At 48.4% G+C, this 18,815-nt stretch overlaps 1 protein-coding gene across 1 annotated transcript in view; it reads left to right on the top strand.

Annotated features, from left to right (window-relative positions):
- TENM4 (teneurin transmembrane protein 4) overlaps positions 1-18,375 on the top strand; it is a 116,538-nt gene extending 98,163 nt beyond the window's left edge. Inside the window, exons 13-16 of the mRNA XM_048494008.1 lie at positions 2,320-2,616; positions 4,255-5,869; positions 12,076-12,218; positions 15,313-18,375. Of these exons, the coding sequence (XP_048349965.1) occupies positions 2,320-2,616; positions 4,255-5,869; positions 12,076-12,218; positions 15,313-16,071 (2,814 nt within the window). The 3' untranslated portion in view covers positions 16,072-18,375. The remainder of the gene's footprint in view (positions 1-2,319; positions 2,617-4,254; positions 5,870-12,075; positions 12,219-15,312) is intronic.
- Positions 18,376-18,815: the final 440 nt, after the last annotated feature.

Below are 18,815 nucleotides of genomic sequence, written 5' to 3'. Positions count from 1 at the left end.
TCCTGACCCAAAAGGGAATTTTATACAACAATGGAGCAGCAGTGGCGTAGGAGGTTAAGAGCTCATGTATCTAATCTGGCGGAACCGGGTTTGATTCCCAGCTCTGCCACCTGAGCTGTGGAGGCTTATCTGGGGAATTCAGATTAGCCTGTGTACTCCCACACACGCCAGCTGGGTGACCTTGGGCTGGTCACAGCTTCTCGGAGCCCTCTCAGCCCCACCTACCTCACAGGGTGTTTGTTGTGAGGGGGGAAGGGCAAGGAGATTGTAAGCCCCTTTGAGTCTCCTGCAGGAGAGAAAGGGGGGATATAAATCCAAACTCTTCTTCTTCTTCTCTTCTTCTTCTTGTAAAAAGTGGTATTTTCAAATTCCTGAGATTGGGAAAAAAATAAACACACTATGGGTCAGGACCCTTCCACACATGGGTTTGTCCCTGTGATTTGGCTACTGTTGAAACACTCGACCACTCTCTGTTTGTATGCCCTAAATACGACAAGATATGCACGAAATATATGAATTCCATTTTCATGCAATGTTCTCAGTGGCAAGAGTGTTACAAGATACCCAACCTCCTGAACAGCTCTGATGTGCTCTTTTGTGAAACTTTTGCATATTTTATACTGGAAATTAGTAATTTAAAATGGTGTTTTTTAATCTTTTTGCTTTTAAATTTTGTCCTGTTTTGTATGCCAGTAAAGGCCACCTTGTACATACCTTGTACAGGCCCTTCCGCACATGCAGAATAATGCACTTTCAATCCACTTTCACAACTGTTTGCATATATCAGGGGTCTGCAACCTGCGGCTCTCCAGATGTTCATGGACTACAATTCCCATCAGCCCCTGCCAGCATGGCCAATTGGTCGTGCTGATAGGGGCTGATGGGAATTGTAGTTCATGAACATCTGGAGAGCCGCAGGTTGCAGACCCCTGGCATATATATACTCTGGAAATCTTATTGATGGTTAAGAGGCTGCTGGACTCGAATCTTGCTCTTCTACTGCAGACCAGCACAGCGTGGCGAAGTGGTTAAGAGCAGGCGGATTCTAATCTGGAGGACCGGTTTCCCAACTCCTCTACCTGAGTGGCAGAGGCTTATGTGGTGAACCAGATGTGTTTCTGCACTCCTACATTCCTGCTGGGTGATCTTGTGCTAGACACAGTTCTCACTGAATTCTCTCAGCCCCAACTACCTCCCAGGGTGTCTGTTGTGGGGAGAGGAAGGGAAAGGAGCTTGTAAGCCACCTTGAGTCTCCTTACAGGATGGAAAGGTAGGATGTAAATCCAAACTTCTCCTCCTCCTCCTCCTCCTCCTCCTCCTCCTCCTCCTCCTCCTCCTCCTCCTCCTCCTCTTCTTCTTCTTCTTCTTCTTCTTCTTCTTCTTCTTCTTCTTCTTCCACCCGCCTAAAACTGCCTTAACTATGGTTTTGTGTGGCGCACACATACTTACCTTCTTGCATGGTGCTTGAACAAATCCTGGTTTGAAACTAACCCATGATGTGTGAATTCAAATGGGCCAATATTAATCAGGGTTGGTTTTAAACACAGTCCCTTTATTACACTTTGCTCAGAAAGAGACGGAAAGGAGCGAAGTGCGTGCGCAGGCCCATCAAAAGTTTGTGCACATCTAGGATTGATGCAGGATTGGCATGACAACTGAATGCAGTCAAAAAAGTAACTCTATCAAGAAAAGCTGGGACTACTGAGTTGGGGCCGTTTATATGAGGGGAAACCAAGATAATCAGAATTGTTAATATTGAAAGCACCAAATGTTGTAAGCCCGGACCTGGAAGGCCCAAACTAGCCCAATCTGAGAATGTTGAAAATTATTACTGGTCAAGCAAAGAAGCCCATGACAAAGGTGTTGTTTTCCTGTTAGAAGAAGTCAGACGCTGGCTTTGTGGCTGGCATCTTCAGAGGATCTGAAGATGCCAGCCACAGATGCAGGCAAAACGTCAGGAGAAAATGCTACTGGAATATGGCCATACAACCAGGAAATCCTACAATACTCCAGTGATTCCAGCCGTGAAAGCCTTCGACAATACAACCCCATGACACCTTTTTCAGTGTATTTGTATTCAGTGCTGGGATCAAGTTCTGTGTTTCAGTCTTATTTTATTTTCTTGCAGTCATCTTCTTTTCCCTCCCCTCATCCTAGAGCTTAGAACTGTCTGCACAAAGAGAAATTTGTTAGCTTGCCAGGAAAAAAGAGCATGATGGCGCATTTGCTCTGAAGAGCCGTTAGCAATTCATCCTCACGGGCCTTTCCGTGTCACCCCAATGCCAATTCTCATTTTCATTCCTCTCTGGTCTGCTACAGGTTCATAACAGGAACTTGCTGTCCCTCGACTTTGACCGGGTGACAAGGACGGAGAAGATTTACGACGATCATCGCAAGTTCACGCTGCGGATCCTGTATGACCAGGCCGGCCGGCCGAGCCTTTGGTCTCCCAGCAGCCGGCTGAACGGAGTGAACGTTACCTACTCCTCGGGGGGCCACATTGCTGGGATCCAGCGAGGGACCATGTCAGAAAGGATGGATTATGACCAGTCGGGCCGGATTACATCCAGGATCTTTGCTGATGGGAAATCCTGGAGCTACACTTATTTAGAAAAGGTCAGTTCCACCTATGAATGGGACATTTCAGGAGCTTTTAAGGAACTGTTTGTGGATTCCCCTCAGTTTATCCTCCACCTTCCCTTAGAATCACAGCATTATAGAGTTGGAAGGGGCCATAAAGGCCATCTAGTCCAACCCCCTGCTCAGTGCTGGATCAACCTAGAGCAGGGGTAGGGAACCTGCGGCTCGAGAGCCGCATGTGGCTCTTCTGCCCTTGCACTGTGGCTCCACGAGCTGAGCCGCCGGTCCCATCCTTCTCACTCTGGAAGGCAGCAGGGCTGGGCGCACTAACCGCCCATGGGTGGCTGGGCGGCCGGCTTCTTCCCTCTCGCCCGTTGGAGCAGGGCGGCGCTCCCGGCAGCCGCGTCGGCTGCTTTTGCCCGCCTCTGCAGGCAGCAGGGCGGCTTATCCATGCGCTTCTCAGAATGAGCAGACAAAGTTAAAAAAAACCTATATATAGTGTTATCTTTATTTTAAATGTCAAACATTATTTGCGGCTCCAAGTGTTTTCTTTTCCCGTGGAAAACGGGTCCAAATGGCTCTTTCAGTGTTAAAGGTTCCCTACCCCTGACCTAGAGCATCCCTGACAAGTATTTGTCCGGCTGCTATTGTAGGTTTTAGTTTTATTTTTTATTTTTTTGATTTGTTAATCACCCCTCCCATGTCTGGCTCGGGGCAATGTTCAAACAGAATTACACTACATAAAAAACTGTTTTGACATATAAGACCTGTAATTTAAAAGACGAAAACAGTACCCAAAATAATCAGATAAAACCACCTAATCCATAAAACAGCATTTGATAAAACCAACTACACTAGAAGCGATAAAAACCAAGGTGGAGAAGGCTGCATTCTCTTCTGCTCCAGTGGCTTTTATTCTAAATCTTTAAATTGGGCTAGTCACAGCTCTACAGAGCTCTCTCAGCCCCACCTACCTCCCAGGGTGCTTGTTGTTAAGGGGGAAGGGAAGGAGATTGTAAGCCCATTTGAGTTTCCTACAGGAGAGAAAGGGGGATAATTATCCAGCTCTTCTTCTTCTTCTTCTTCTTCTTCTTCTTCTTCTTCTTCTTCTTCTTCTTCTTCTTCTTCTTCTTCTTCTTCTTCTTCTTCTTCTTCTTCTTCTTCTTCTTCTTCTTCTTCCCCAAATGTTTTTTGAGGAGGCAGAGGGAGGAGGGTGTCAGTACCATAAAACAAGAATCTGCAATATTATTTTCATTGGGGTGCTGTGTGGTTTCCGGGCTGTATGGCTGTGTTCTAGCAGCATTCTCTCCTGACGTTCTGCCTGCATCTGTGGCTGGCATCTTCAGAGGATCTGAATCTTCAGGATCCTCTGAAGATGCCAGCCACAGATGCAGGCGAAACGTCAGGAGAGAATGCTGCTAGAACATGGCCATACAGCCCGGAAACCACACAGCACCCCAGTGATTCCGGCCGTGAAAGCCTTCAATACATTATTTTCATCGTTCCATCAACTGAGGGTACTTCTGCTCTCCCCTAGATCACAAATAACCTCTGAAGGAGGGACGTTTTCAGGTGGTTTTGACAAGGAAATCAGTGTCCTGTTTGATGAATTACAAGGTTTTTGCACCTTTACAAATGAGGGATGATCATTATTTTTTTCTCTCCTACTTACAGTCTATGGTGCTGCTGCTTCACAGTCAACGGCAGTACATTTTCGAGTTTGACAAGAACGATCGTTTGTCATCCGTGACCATGCCCAACGTAGCCCGACAGACCTTGGAAACGATCCGTTCCATTGGTTACTACAGGAATATTTACAGGCCCCCAGAGGGCAACGGTTCTGTCATTCAGGATTTCAATGAAGAAAAGCAGCTCCTCCACACTTACCATTTGGGGACGGGGAGGCGGGTCATCTATAAATACGGGAAGCTTTCCAAGCTGGCGGAGATGCTCTACGACACGACTAAAATCAGCTTCACCTATGACGAGACAGCCGGGATGCTGAAGACCATCAACTTGCAGAACGAAGGGTTCACCTGCACCATCCGATACCGACAGATTGGACCGCTCATCGACCGACAGATCTTCCGTTTCACGGAAGAAGGCATGGTGAACGCCCGCTTTGACTACAACTACGACAACAGCTTCCGGGTGACCAGCATGCAAGCGGTGATCAACGAGACTCCGCTCCCCATTGACCTCTATCGATACGACGACGTTTCGGGTAAAACGGAACAATTTGGCAAATTCGGAGTGATCTACTACGACATCAACCAGATTATCACCACCGCCGTCATGACTCACACGAAGCATTTCGATGCCTATGGTCGGATGAAAGAAGTGCAGTACGAGATCTTCAGGTCCCTCATGTATTGGATGACCGTTCAGTATGATAACATGGGGAGGGTAGTGAAGAAGGAGCTGAAGGTCGGCCCTTATGCGAACACAACGAGGTATTCGTACGAGTACGACGCCGACGGGCAGCTCCAGACGGTGTCGATCAATGAGAAGCCGCTCTGGCGATACAGTTACGACCTCAATGGAAACCTCCATTTGTTGAGTCCCGGCAACAGTGCCCGCCTCACTCCATTGAGGTATGACCTCAGGGACAGGATTACGCGGCTGGGGGACGTGCAGTACAGGATGGACGAAGATGGCTTCCTGCGGCAAAGGGGGAACGACATTTTCGAGTACAACTCCGCAGGGCTGCTCATCAAGGCGTACAACAAAGCCAACGGGTGGTCGGTCAAGTATCGGTACGATGGACTTGGGAGAAGGGTCTCCAGTAAAACTGCCCACGGCCATCATTTGCAGTTCTTTTATGCCGACCTCTCCAGCCCCACCAAAGTCACCCATCTCTACAATCACTCAAGTTCTGAGATCACCTCCCTCTACTATGACCTCCAAGGCCACCTGTTTGCCATGGAGCTTAGCAGCGGAGACGAGTTCTACATCGCCTGCGATAACACGGGGACCCCTTTGGCAGTTTTCAGTGGGACAGGCTTAATGATCAAGCAGATATTGTACACAGCTTACGGGGAGATCTACATGGACACCAATCCAAACTTTCAGATCATCATTGGTTACCAAGGAGGTCTCTATGACCCCCTTACCAAACTCATACATATGGGGAAGAGAGACTATGATGTGCTTGCTGGTCGGTGGACGAGCCCGGACCATGAAATTTGGAAACGTCTGAGCAGCAGCAACATAATGCCTTTCAATCTTTATATGTTCAAAAATAATAACCCTATTAGTAACTCTCAGGATATCAAGTGTTACATGACAGGTAAGGTTTCTTCCTTGACTGATTGCTCTGTTGCTTGTCAATCAACTCTAACGACTTTATGAAGGGAAACAGCACACAGACTTACTTAAGCCATAGACTCCCCAAAACATTCAGAGGGTGCTATCTGCAATCCTAAAATGAGTTGTAGCTAACTGGAACATTGGGAGATGCATGCAGTAGGCAGAACCTATAAACAGCAACATGGATGCAGTGCTAGGAGTTCTGGCCAACTAAGCAGGAGATACATGTACCAGAAAAAAAGACCATCTGGTGGCAGTGTAGAAACCCAGAACGTTTTCACACCTGCATTCATTGCGTTTCTGAGTTCTTGGGATTTTCTTTGGGAGTTTATTAGGAAGAACCCATGTTTACGTCATAGGATCCTAGAACTGCAAAGGGCCTTGTGTGCCATTTAGTGAAACCCCCTACTCGGAGCAGAAAATCCAAAAGTTAGAGCATCCCTGGCAGATGGCTCGTCAACCTCTACTTGAGGACCTCCAAAAAGGGAGCTCTCACCCATCCCATGTGTGAATCAAGTCCAAATTTCAGTGTTTTGTTATTTGAATGAGCCTGGAGAATCCTCAGACTCACACTGCCCCCTCCCTCTTACCCTCGCACAAGGCCAGCTCAGTTAAAACACAAACCTGCACACCAAGATCGAACCCAACTTTTGAATCCTTGGTTGTAGGGAAGGGAAGGGAGCAGACACCATTTTGTGGTTTGGATGCACCAACAAACTGTGGTTTGGCACGGAAGTGGAAATGTTTAGCCTTGTGCAACGGTAGGAGGGAGAAGGAGGGAATGTGCAAGATCCAGAATCCCATGTGCAGTATTCGTGATACAGTAAACCACAGTTTGTTGTTAAATCTTAACTATATGCCATTTGTTCTATGTATTTTGAGATATTTCTGGAGGAACCGGGTTTGATTCCCAGCTCTGCCGCCTGAGCTGTGGAGGCTTATCTGGGGAATTCAGATTAGCCTGTACACTCCCACGCACGCCAGCTGGGTGACCTTGGGCTAGTCACAGCTTCTCTGAGCTCCTTCAGCCCCACCTACCTCCCAGGGTGTTTGTTGTGAGGGGGGAAGGGCAAGGAGAGTGTAAGTCCCCTTGAGTCTCCTACAGGAGAGAAAGGGGGGGATATAAATCCAAACTCTTCTTCTTCTCTTCTTCTGTATGACTTTGCTGTTTTTCTATTACAACCAACCGTGGTTTGTGATAGGCAGATTATACAAAAGGAAAAGGTTCATTTGTAGCTTATCAAGATGAGACTGATAAGATGTCATGCAATATGGAGGAGGACTCAAAACAGTGGAAGCAGAGGACATTTTCTGTACTGAGTGTTATCATGAACAACAACCACACTTTCCCCAAACACGCTCCTGTGTCCCAAAACCCCTGTACGTGAAGGAGCAAGCAAAAACGTTCTTGAAGGGCCCCTCTCCCCTACAACTTCCTCGGACTCCGCCAGACATCCCTTTCACCGGATTAAGAAGCGATTAACGTCCTTCTAATTTCCTATCCGTCACACCGGAGTATTACCGTGTGCATCAGCTGGCGGCCCGTATTCTAAATTGCATCTAAATAAATGGCATTAGGGATCCTCTCTCTTGCCGAGCAGCAGATAAATCCTTTCTAATCGTGACCTTTTATCAAGCCTTTTAAAAATAACAATGCGATTAAGCGTTAATTCATCCATGAGAATTGGTGCTTACAAGGCTGATGAAAAACAGGTATCGGTTTGCATTAAATGTGGACCAGACCTAAGAGACGGCAGTCTTTGACCAAACAAAACGAGCGCCGTTGGAGTCCGTGGGATAACTCTGGATACCACGTACCGGAACAGGAAGCAGGGGTTGTTCTGAGTTTCAAGAAGAAGATGATTTTGGATTGATGTCCCCCTTTTCTCTCCTGTAAGGGGACTCAAAGGGTCTCTTTTCCCTTCCCCTCCCCCCACAACAAATACCCTGTAAGGTGGGTGGAGCTGAGAGATCTCCAAAGAACTCTGACTTGCCCAGTGTCACTCAGATGGCATGTTCTGGAGTGCACAAGCTAATCTGGTTCCCCAGATTAGTCTCTACAGCTCAAGTGGCACAGCGGGGGATCAAACCCGGTTCTCCAGATTAGAGTGCACCTGCTCTTAACCCCTCTTCTGCCCATCACCAAGACCCTACACATGCCTCCTTTCTCTTCCCCCGTCCACCTGCTTGTGGGCCCTTCGCTTGTCTGCTTGTGACTTTGCCCACTGGCCGTGTTCACCACTTCCTGCAGCCGTGTTCCCAGTGGTATTTGGCCACATGTAGCTAGGAGCACGAGGAAGTAGTGGTGAATAAGTGAGTGGAGGGTCGATCACGGTTGGTCCTACCAGAGCCCCTGGGCCTTAGCAATCGCTCCACCTCGGGGAATTCTGACATTTATTTGTTTGTTTGTTTGTTTGTTTGTTTGTTTATTACATTTATATACCCCCCTCCCCGAAGGCTCATTGGCTCTGACAAGGAAGGGTTCAAATGCTGAAACTAACCCTAAACAAAGTCACACCCTTCCATCGAAGTCAACAGTCTTAGAAGGATATAACCAGAGGTGGGATCCATCAGGTTCTCACAGGTTCCCGAGAGTAGGTTACTAATTATTTGTGTGTGCCGAGAGGGGGTTACTAATTGGTGGTTTTGCCACGTGATTTTTGCCTCAGTTACGCCCCTCCTCTCAGCAGTAGAGAATGCCTGTGTGCATTCGTTTCCCGCCCAAGGACCGGCGCAGCGGCTGCGTCCTTGCCACAGCCTCGCCCAGGAATGCCCCGCCCCCAGAATGCCCAGCCACGCCCCCATCATGCCCCACCCAGCCCCATTTGCACTATGCCACAGTTTGAATCCCACCACCATGGGAACCTGTTACTAAAATTTTTGGATCCCACCACTGGATATAACTCTGCTCAGGACTGCATTGTTAATCCTGCAATCAGAAACTTTCCTCTCCTCTGATAAACGCCCCCAATGTAGGACTGCTTTGTTCGGCAGACAGTAATGAAAGTTGAAGGCCCCAAGCTTGTATAAGACGAAGGAAAACTTGCCTAATTGGAATTTAACGTTGTCAGCCTCCGTAACACGCTTTTGTAAATGCGTTTCTCCGGCCCGGCAATTTTTCTTACAATTTGCTTTTGTTTCCAAGGGTGGGAAACTCTGATAGATTGAGCCGACGTTTCTATTGCTCTCCGTACGCACCGGGCATGCCCTTTGCCGTGGCCCCAAATGAATTCATTCTGACATGTGCTAGCAAGGTGCCGTAGCAGGAATCAAAAATGTAACCTGTGTCGTGCAGAATGTACTGTTCTGTCTCAAAAGAACAGGCTGTTACCTTTCTGGCAGGTTAATCCGTCCAGAGGGAAAAGCCAGTTTGATTTCCCACTGGCTTCAGTGAGAAAGTCAAAGCATATGCTTAAACGTCTCGGATTGAAATCAGTAGGCATTCAAAAGGCTGATCCGAGACTGAATCGTGCCTCGTTATAGATGCGGCCAGATTCTCATTGTTTTGGACCAATGGGAGCAACTTGGAATGATGGGCATATAGCAGGGGTGGGAACTATACTTCCCAGGAGACCTTGTGAGCCCCAAGGTCTCCTGGGAACTGTAGTTCCTCAGGCCATTTTTACTGTGAACAAGCCTTTTGCAGCCTGAAAAAGTTCTAGAAAAAGGAAAGGAACTAAGGTAAGTGTGGGAAGAGGGTGGGGGCGCCATGGGGGGTGCCACGGGGTGGGGAAAAGGGGGAGGGGCCTGGGGCGATTTTCTGTGCCCCCACAGGCGTGCGCCCGGTGCACGGCGCATCCCCCTGTCCCCTTGTAGCTCTGCCACTGGTATAAATCTGGAGTTGGTCAGCACAACTGCTCTGTTTGATCCTGGGCTCAGGATCCTCGTGGCTCGGGCTGAGCTGTAAACTGCAGGCTCCATTTTAAAGCTGGATCTGGCCAAGCTGAGCCCAGCATTGAGCCGCCCCACCCTGCTCTGAACTCCACATGGAGTTCCGGGTGGGGTATGCCCAGCCCGGCCGACTCAACATTCAACTGCGCCCCTCGTCCCGAACTCCATGTAAACTGGAGGCTCCGCTGTAAACTGCGGGCTCCATTTTAAAGCTGGATCTGGCCAAGCTGAGCCCAGCATCGAGCCCCGCCCCCTGCTCTGAACTCCACATGGAGTTCCGGGTGGGGTATGCCCAGGCCAACCGACTCCACATTCAACTGCGCCCCTCGTCCCGAACTCCATGTGGAGTTTGGGTGGGGGCGCAGTTGCAAGGTGGGTGGCGGCTCAACAACGTGCCTCCCACGTGACCTGCCCAAGTGGCGCTCAGGGCTCCAGCCACCCTGCGCCTCCCTTCAGCACACTACGGGCTGGGGTGGGGTGAATTTTCTACATTGTGCAGCGGGCTGGACTAGATGCCCCTTGTGATCCCCTCCAGTTGTATGTCTGTAATGCTGATTCATCTCGAGAATCAAGATATGAATGACACAGAATCAGACCTGGATGGGAAGCACTTTGCTTGGGAAGGGGGCAGAAAGCAGGTCGCACTGAATTCGCTTTGGTGCGCTTCTAGGCTAAGTCCCAAACGCACAGCAAAATCCTCTGCCTGACACAAAGGATCATGACTATAATTCATATAGCGAATGAGTCAATCGGGGGAACTCAGTTTCTTCTGTTCTGAAGCAAATGTTAAGCAAACCATTTTTTTAGTGTTGCTTTTTATCTCTTAAATTATAGGTGTCAAACTCGCAGCCCTCCAGATGTTATGGACTACAGCTCCCATCCTGCATGATGCTGGCAGGGGAGGATGGGAACTGTAGTCCATAACATCTGGAGGGCCGCGAGTTTGACCCCTGTGTCTTAAATCGTCAGAGGTGCGGGTTTGCACGCCCTTGCGCATAAGGAAGCAGAGAATGATGTTCGCTCCTCTGCTCTGCTTTGGTTCCTTAGCTGATAGTGTGGTTTTTCTATCTACTGTTGCCGGGAGAAGCCGTCCCCTTGGCCGGCTGATAAAAGCAAAAGGGGAAAAAAAGTTTCCCTTATCTTGCTGGTGAAGGACTTAAGGCTGGGTGATAAGCAACTTATCCTTAGGTGGCTAAAATATGGCCAGAAGGAACCGCTCTGCTGCTGTTGCTGCAGGGCAGATAAATTCATGGGAGAGGTATGACATCGGCTCCCAATCTCCCAAATTCAAGCTCAGCCGTCTGACCAGTGGATTCCCCTGGTCCAATGAGATTGACCTGGAGTCATAGAATCGTAGAGTTGGAAGAGGCCAGAAGGGCCATCGAGTCCAACCCCCTGCCGGTCAGGAACACACAATCAAAACACCCCCAACGTACGTTCATCCAGCCTCTCTTTAAAAACCTCCAAAGAAGGAGACTCCACCCCCCTCCGAGGCAGTGAACTCCACAGTCGAACAGCCCTGGCAGTCAGGAAGTTTTTCCTAATGTTTAGGTGGAATCTCTTTTCCGGCACCTTGAACCCATTACCTGCAGACACTCTTGATGTCACGTGGCCTCCTCATTGGCCAAGGACATTCTGTACAGGATTTACTGCTTTTAAATCACGACGGTTTCTTTGTTTGCTACCGATTTATTTATTTTTGTTCTCAGTCTATACATTGTGTTTTATTTAATATATTTTTATATACTCCAGATGCCAAAATTTGGCTCTCGAAGTAACTCACAGGAATGATAATTTTTTTAAAAAATATATATAACCGTTCTCAAGTGTTTTGAAGAAATGGAAACCCACTTCTAAGCTTTATTTTTCAGGACCTCCCCTGCAACATAATGTTGGACCACTTTCTCCCTCCTCAGCATAAAAGCACAGGAATCTCACATCAGTTAAAAGGGAGCAAGGAGCTTATTTTAATTTCCTTTTTAATATTTATAAATATATAGTGTCCCTGAGCAACAGGCTGGATTTCGTGACTCCTGCTCTGCATATTATTAGTAGCAGCCCTAACAGCCTAGACTCGGGGTGGCCAACGCAAGGACCCGACTGGGGCCCCCCACGTGACCAAATGGCGTGCACCCGGGGACATGGGATATCCCATGTCTCCATGGGCGCTACACCCCTGGGTTTGGTGTTCCAAACTCTGAAATGTGGCTTACTGGACTGTTCTTTCCGGCATCCTTGTGTCTTGCTGGTCCAATCAGCAAATGACTTCCCGTTTTTTCTTCTCTCCCCTTCCAGATGTCAACAGTTGGCTGCTTACCTTCGGGTTTCAACTACACAACGTCATCCCTGGATATCCTAAGCCCGACATGGAGACTGTGGAGCCCTCTTACGAACTTACTCACACGCAGCTGAAGACACAAGAATGGGACAATAGCAAGGTAACCCACCAGACACCTGTTTTTGTGTCTCCAAGAAGAGCCTCTCTTGGCCTTGTTGCTAAATCGAGCAACGTGAAAAGTTGCCTACTGCTGAATCAGAGCCCTTACCCTCGTACCATCTGCGGTAACTGGCATCAGCTCTGCTGGAGCCGCAGAAGACGAAGGTATCTCAGATCCTTCATCTGAAGGTGCTAGGATTACTTTGGCACCGTATGCAGCAGGGGTCCACAACCTGAGAGCCAGCATGGTTTAGTGGTTAAGAGCAGGTGGATTCTAATCTGGAGAACTGGGTTTGATTCCCCACTCCTCCACCTGAGTGGCAGAGGCTTATCTGGTGAGCCAGCCGTGTTTCCACACTCCTACATTCCTGCTGGGTGACCTTGGGCCAGTCACAGTTCTTTGGAACTCTCTCAGCCCCACCTACCTAACAAGGTGTCTGTTGTGGGGAGAGGATGGGAAAGGAGCTTGTAAGTCACCTTGAGTCTCCTTACAAGAGAGAAAGATGGAGTATAAATCCAAACTCTTCTTCTACTCTTCTTCTTTTTAAACCTGAGTATACGTTTGGAATTCTGAACCAGGTGGCAGGCGCAACTACAAAATGTCCGCCACAGGAGGAGGAGCCAATGGCTAAATGAAGAAGGCCACATGCAAGGGGAAAGAGGGGCAATTTTGAAGATTTACTAAAAGAGGCGCAAGAGAAAACCAAACCACCACCATGGTACCAGCAGCAACTGAAACATTAGTCCGTAAAACTAGTGGCCAATCGGATGCCCTGCTGGGCAAGGACCCCATATGGCTCCACCCATTTTCTAAAAGCACCATGCTGGGAATCCCTATTCTACAGGCAGCATGTGTACTCTTCTGATGAGAGGCTCCTCTCATTCCTTAGAACCAGAGGTGTAACTAGGGAAAATATAGCCCGGAGTTTTCCTCCCCTCCCCCCCCCCGGTATGTGTGACCGCCCTCCCCCACCACGACCTTGCCAGAGAGAGAAATCTCTATGTCTTGAAGTCATTGTATGGACCCAGGCAGAGGTGGGATCCAGCAGGTTCTCACAGGTTCCCGAGAGTAGGTTACTAATTATTTGTGTGTGCCGAGAGGGGGTGACTAATTGGTGATTTTGCCACATGATTTTTGCCTTAGTTACGCCCCTCCTCTCAGCAGTAGCGCGCAGAACTTGAAGCAGTCTAGCAGGAGGTGCACCGGCGTGCGTGGCAGCCTGCGCCTGCGTGCATTCGTTTCCCACCCAAGGACCGGCGCAGCGGCTGCGTCTTTGCCACAGCCCCGCCCAGGAATGCCCCACCCCGGAATGCCCAACCTCGCCCCCGTCGTGCCCCGCCCAGCCCCATTGGCGCTATGCCACAGTTTGAATCCCACCACCATGGGAACCTGTTACTAAAATTTTTGGATCCCACCACTGGACCCAGGGGGAAGGAGGAGGGGTGTGGGGGGCGATTTTCCACACACACCCCTACATGACTAAATGGCCGCAGCCCGGGGACGTTTGACCCCATATGACCCACTGGGCAGTACTACCCTGCTTCACACTCTTCCGTTCAAAGGGGTAGACCGCAAACGGGCTGTTCACCCAGGGCTAGTTGCTGAGTCCTTCTTTAAACATGCAGACGATCCTCGCTGCAAGCCAGCAGAAGTATGAGATTGAGACAACTCCTGTGAAATACTTCTGTAATGATTAACATATCTCTAAATCCAGGACTCAGCCAGATCTCAGTCTTAACTCTCCCAATGCTGGACCGAGGCAGTCCTCATATTATGTCATTCCTCTTTATCTCAGTGGCTTGCTGAAAGCTGCAGTATTATCAGAGGTTTGCTCTCTCTCTCTCTCTCTCCCCCCCCCGACCCCCACCACGGAAAGGCTTTTTCTATTTCCCTTCTTCACTAGTTTGCTTAAGGAGAAATTCATGATGGAAGATGAAACAGACTAGATAGAACAGTTTCAAAGGCGGGATGCTCTCTTCCTTTGAACTCTGCATAATCTGTTTGCGTCCCTTTCCTTTTTATTTTCACAGCCACGGAGCACACAGGTTGTTTTTCATGCCGAGAAGAAAGCGCTCTTCCCCTATGCATTGCTGTATTATTAAAAGGGTGCATTCAAGGTCGTTAGATCTTAAAATTAAGCAGCTTTTCAAAGGCCCAGCACCTACTCTTGTGATACTGGAGAAGTTTTTAATTATGGCTTTGGCAGAGCACACGATAACATCCCACGTTATCGCTCAATCTAGTATCTTTTTATTCTGCCCTTCCCTCAAGGAACTCAGGCAGTGCACATGGTCCTCTGCTATCCTTTTTTAGCGTGCCCTTATGAGGTAGGTTAGACTGAGAGAATGAAGTGAGCGAAAGGCCCAAAGTCGTTCAGCAAACTTCATGGCGAAGCGCAGATGCGGAGCCAGATCTCCGGGGTCCTTGTCTGACACTGTAATCACTACACAACATTGACCGTCTTAGGCTTTCTAGTCATCCTAGGAAGACTAAATGACAATCGCCTTTTGAACCTTGGAGAACATGTAATGTGTCATTCATTTACTATGCAATGTATAATGACTCCGCCCCAAGCTCCGCCCCCATGCTTCCCCTAACTATGCCACTGCCTCTTTTGTCCTCTGCTGATGAGTCCCCTTGAGCATCTGACTGATGTTGTGTGAGGTCGGTTGGTGGGCTATAGATAAATCACAGTTAAATGTATCTGCGGTGGTGGAAAGTGCAACCCTGTAGTGTTTTCGAGACAAGAAACAAACAGGTGGTTTGCCATCGCCTGCCTCTGCAAAGCAACCCTGGACTTCCTTGGTGGTCTCTCATCTTAGACCTAACCATGGATGATCCTGCTTCGTTTTCAAGATCTGGGTCATCCAGGTCAGGGCAAAAACGTGTCTCTAAGTACATAGAAATAGAGCAATGGTGTAAACCCAACAGCATCCTATGGGGAAGAAATTAAGCTAAAAAACGTATTTACAGAAAATATTCCCAGTCCTTAAAGGACTGGAGCACATTAATTTCCACGCAGATGTTACCTGTGCCACCTACCTCTAAGACCGGTTTTCCCTTTGCTTTTTCTTTCCTTGCTGTCCCTGTCCAGTCGATCCTGGGAGTCCAGTGCGAAGTACAGAAACAGCTGAAGGCCTTTGTCACCCTCGAGCGCTTCGAACAGATCTACAGCTCGAGTATCGCCGGATGCCGCGAGGCCACAGAGAACAACAACTTTGCGTCCGGGGGCGCTGTCATCGGCAAGGGGGTCAAGTTTGCCATGAAGGACGGGCGGGTGACCACCGACATCATCAGTGCGGCTAACGAGGACGGGCGGAGGATCGCGGCCATACTGAACAACGCTCACTACCTGGAGAACTTGCACTTCACCATCAAGGGAACGGACACCCACTATTTTGTCAAACAAGGGCCCTCGGACAGCGACCTGTCCATTCTGGGTCTCAGCGGGGGGCGGAGAACCTTGGAGAACGGCGTCAACGTCACCGTTTCCCAAATCAACACAGTGCTGAGTGGAAGGACTAGACGTTACACGGACATCCAGCTCCAGTACGGAGCACTGTGTCTGAACACCCGCTACGGGACCACCTTGGACGAGGAGAAAACCCGTGTGCTTGAGATGGCCCGACAACGTGCCGTAGCCCAAGCTTGGGCACGGGAGCAGCAGAGACTGCGGGACGGGGAGGAGGGGACCCGCTCCTGGACAGAAGGGGAAAAGCAGCAGCTGCTAAACACGGGGCGGGTTCAGGGCTATGACGGCTATTTCGTTATCTCCGTGGAGCAGTACCCCGAACTTTCGGACAGCGTGAACAACATCCATTTCATGAGACAGAGCGAGATGGGCAGAAGGTGACAGAGCGGGTTGACGCGATGATTTCTTGCCAAAGACAGCTACTCTTTTGTGGCCGCGTACCAGACTGTGTTGTACTCAATCCTTTTTTTTTTAATTAAAAAACAACAACCCACACACACACGAAAGATAACAACGAGACATGGGGGTGGAGTGATAATACAGTTGCACTGTAGCTCATGCAACATCGTTTTGTTTTCTTTTTTGAAAATTTTCTCATCCTTTATCATTTTCCCCCACTCGAGAGCAGAGGATGTGTTCGCCGCAGTACAAACACAGTGAAATCCGTGTGTCCTTTTTTTTTTGTCCTTTCTGTCCCTGTTGTGATAAATGGAGGCAAACGAAGAGCTACCCCTGTAAGCCCTTTGTTTACATCTTGTGGCAAGCGAGAGGTTCCCGCCTTGGGTCCCTGCTTTGCCTTCACACTTGAGTGGGGTGAGGGCAGATTACCAGTAAGGAGCAAGGAGCGTTTGTGTTCGTAATTTTCTGCTGTGCGAACAGGGAAAAAGAAAAATAGAGACGCCAGAGACTGTTCCAAATCTTCCTGGCATTGTCCTTCTAAACAATCACAAGCCTCTGAAGAAGAGAACTTGCAGGTCATTTTCACATTTCATCCCTTTTCCGGACGATCCGGCGACCTCGAGAAACAACCAAGCAAGGCAAAATTGCTTGACCTTAGAGACTGACGAGATGTCCCCTTCCTGAGACAGAATAACCTTTTTTTATTTTTTTAAAACGAGTCTTTTTTACTACGATAGACTTATTTTGTTGTCCCTTTTTTATTTTTTTTGCTTTTGCGAGAGAGCGAGAGAATACATTTTTCCTGCACATTTGTTGTTGTTATTTGAAACCCAATTACAGCTTGGGGGAAGAGGAAAAGAAGATCCACATTCTGCGAGGATAACTTTCTCCCACGTAATGTTGGCCAGGAAGCACCAGTGATGTATATTTGTTAATGGCATATTCTTCTTAAAGATATAGTATTTCTGTAAAAACCCAGTCCAGTGTCTTAACAAGTCCAATTTTTAGGACGCAAACTCTTCCTTGACAGCAGGAGTGCCGGTATTTACCAAGTCTAAGCTTGTTGCTGGATTGATGATGTTTCCAGCTCCTCCCCTGAGTGATTTCATAAAGGTATACCTTAGATGGAAACAGACCGGTCTGCTATGGCTTGTATCAATTCCCCGTAATGTTTCCTTGCCCTGCTGAGATCTTTTAATTGGAGATCCTTAAAAATTGAACTGATGCACCGCTGAGCTTTACCTCTTTCCAGGAGCACCAGGGTGGTTTCACATAACAGTCCAGGTGCTCGGGAGCAACAGCCGCAGAAGGCCATTGCTTTCACCTCCTGCATGTGAGCTCCCAAAGGCACCTGGGGGGCCACTGTGAGTAGCAGAGAGCTGGACTAGATGGACTCTGGTCTGATCCAGCTGGCTTGTTCTTATGTTCTTATGACCTAGTCTTCACTGTACTGTGTAGTCTGATTGTTGCAAAGAAAATCCACATTCAGTACTACCACGATTCGAAGAGACACAGCCTTTGCTTCCAGAATAAATTACACAGAATTGCCTACCGCTTCTTTTTCTGTGCAATTCCTTCTGCTTCCAAGATCCGGGTCTCTAAAGAATTTGGATTTTATTGAGTTTGGTTTGTTTGTTGCAATGTCTGGTGGCGTTGAAAGCTATGGAGATCAGAAACTACAGTGTGGAGGCAAGAGATATAGTAACCTTGAATGGAGGGAGTTTTACATATTGCAAAGATAGGTGTGCGTGCACCCCTTAGGTGCCCACAACTAAGTCTTGAAAGTGGGTCAGATTATGCTCAAAGGGTGAAATCTGTTCAAGAGTATTGTTTTTAAGAATAAAATTTCCAAAGAAAATTTGGTTTTGCACCAGCATAGTGCCCCAGAGCAGAAGACATTACATGGAAGGAAGAGAAGATGGTCGTATGAACTCATCGAAAAGAGGGAGGCCATTCAAACCATCATGTGGGGATATCCCCATGACTTTACATCCCCATTTTCATACAATGGTAGGGATCCCCCAAAGCCCACCAACCTGGCGAGAGCTTCCTAAAAATTGCTACTTCCACTCATTTGCACAGCTGCTAAAGACCAGCCACTTACAGGAACACTACAAGGTCACAAGGGCCTTTTGTCATGATGTAAGGACTTTTGTCATGATGTAAGGAGCAGCAGTGGCGTAGTGGCTAAGAGCAGTGGCTAAGAGCAGGTGCACTCTGATCTGGAGGAACCGGGTTTGATTCCCAGCTTTGCCGCTTGAGTTGTGGAAGCTTATCTGGGGAATTCAGATAAGCTTGTGCACTCCCACACATGCCAGCTGGGTGACCTTGGGCTAGTCACAGCTTTTCAGAGCTCTCTCAGCCCCACCTACCTCACAGGGTGTTTGTTGTGAGGGGGGAAGAGCAAGGAGATTGTAAGCCCCTTTGAGTCTCCTACAGGAGAGAAAGGGGGGATATAAATCCAAACTCTTCTTCTTCTTCTCTTCTACTTGCAACATGGGGCTCCGTGACCTTATTCACCATGCACGTGCAAACTGCAATATGAATGCACAGATTTTAAACTGTCTTTGGCACCAGCTGGGGTGTACAGACACCAATACGGCCCAAAGAAGACAGGGCTCAAGCCCAGGCAACCCATTTCAAGGGTTATTGGGAGCTCATAGATCTGCACCTGGAGATTTTGAGAAGGAATAAGAACAAGTCCTCACCTGTTCCATTCTTGCTCT

The sequence above is a fragment of the Sphaerodactylus townsendi genome, linkage group LG04 (genome assembly GCF_021028975.2).
Source record: "Sphaerodactylus townsendi isolate TG3544 linkage group LG04, MPM_Stown_v2.3, whole genome shotgun sequence".
NCBI classification, from domain to species: Eukaryota; Metazoa; Chordata; class Lepidosauria; order Squamata; family Sphaerodactylidae; genus Sphaerodactylus; species Sphaerodactylus townsendi.
The sequence above is the reverse complement of the archived record's forward strand: the minus strand, read 5'-3'. Positions and strand labels throughout refer to the sequence as shown.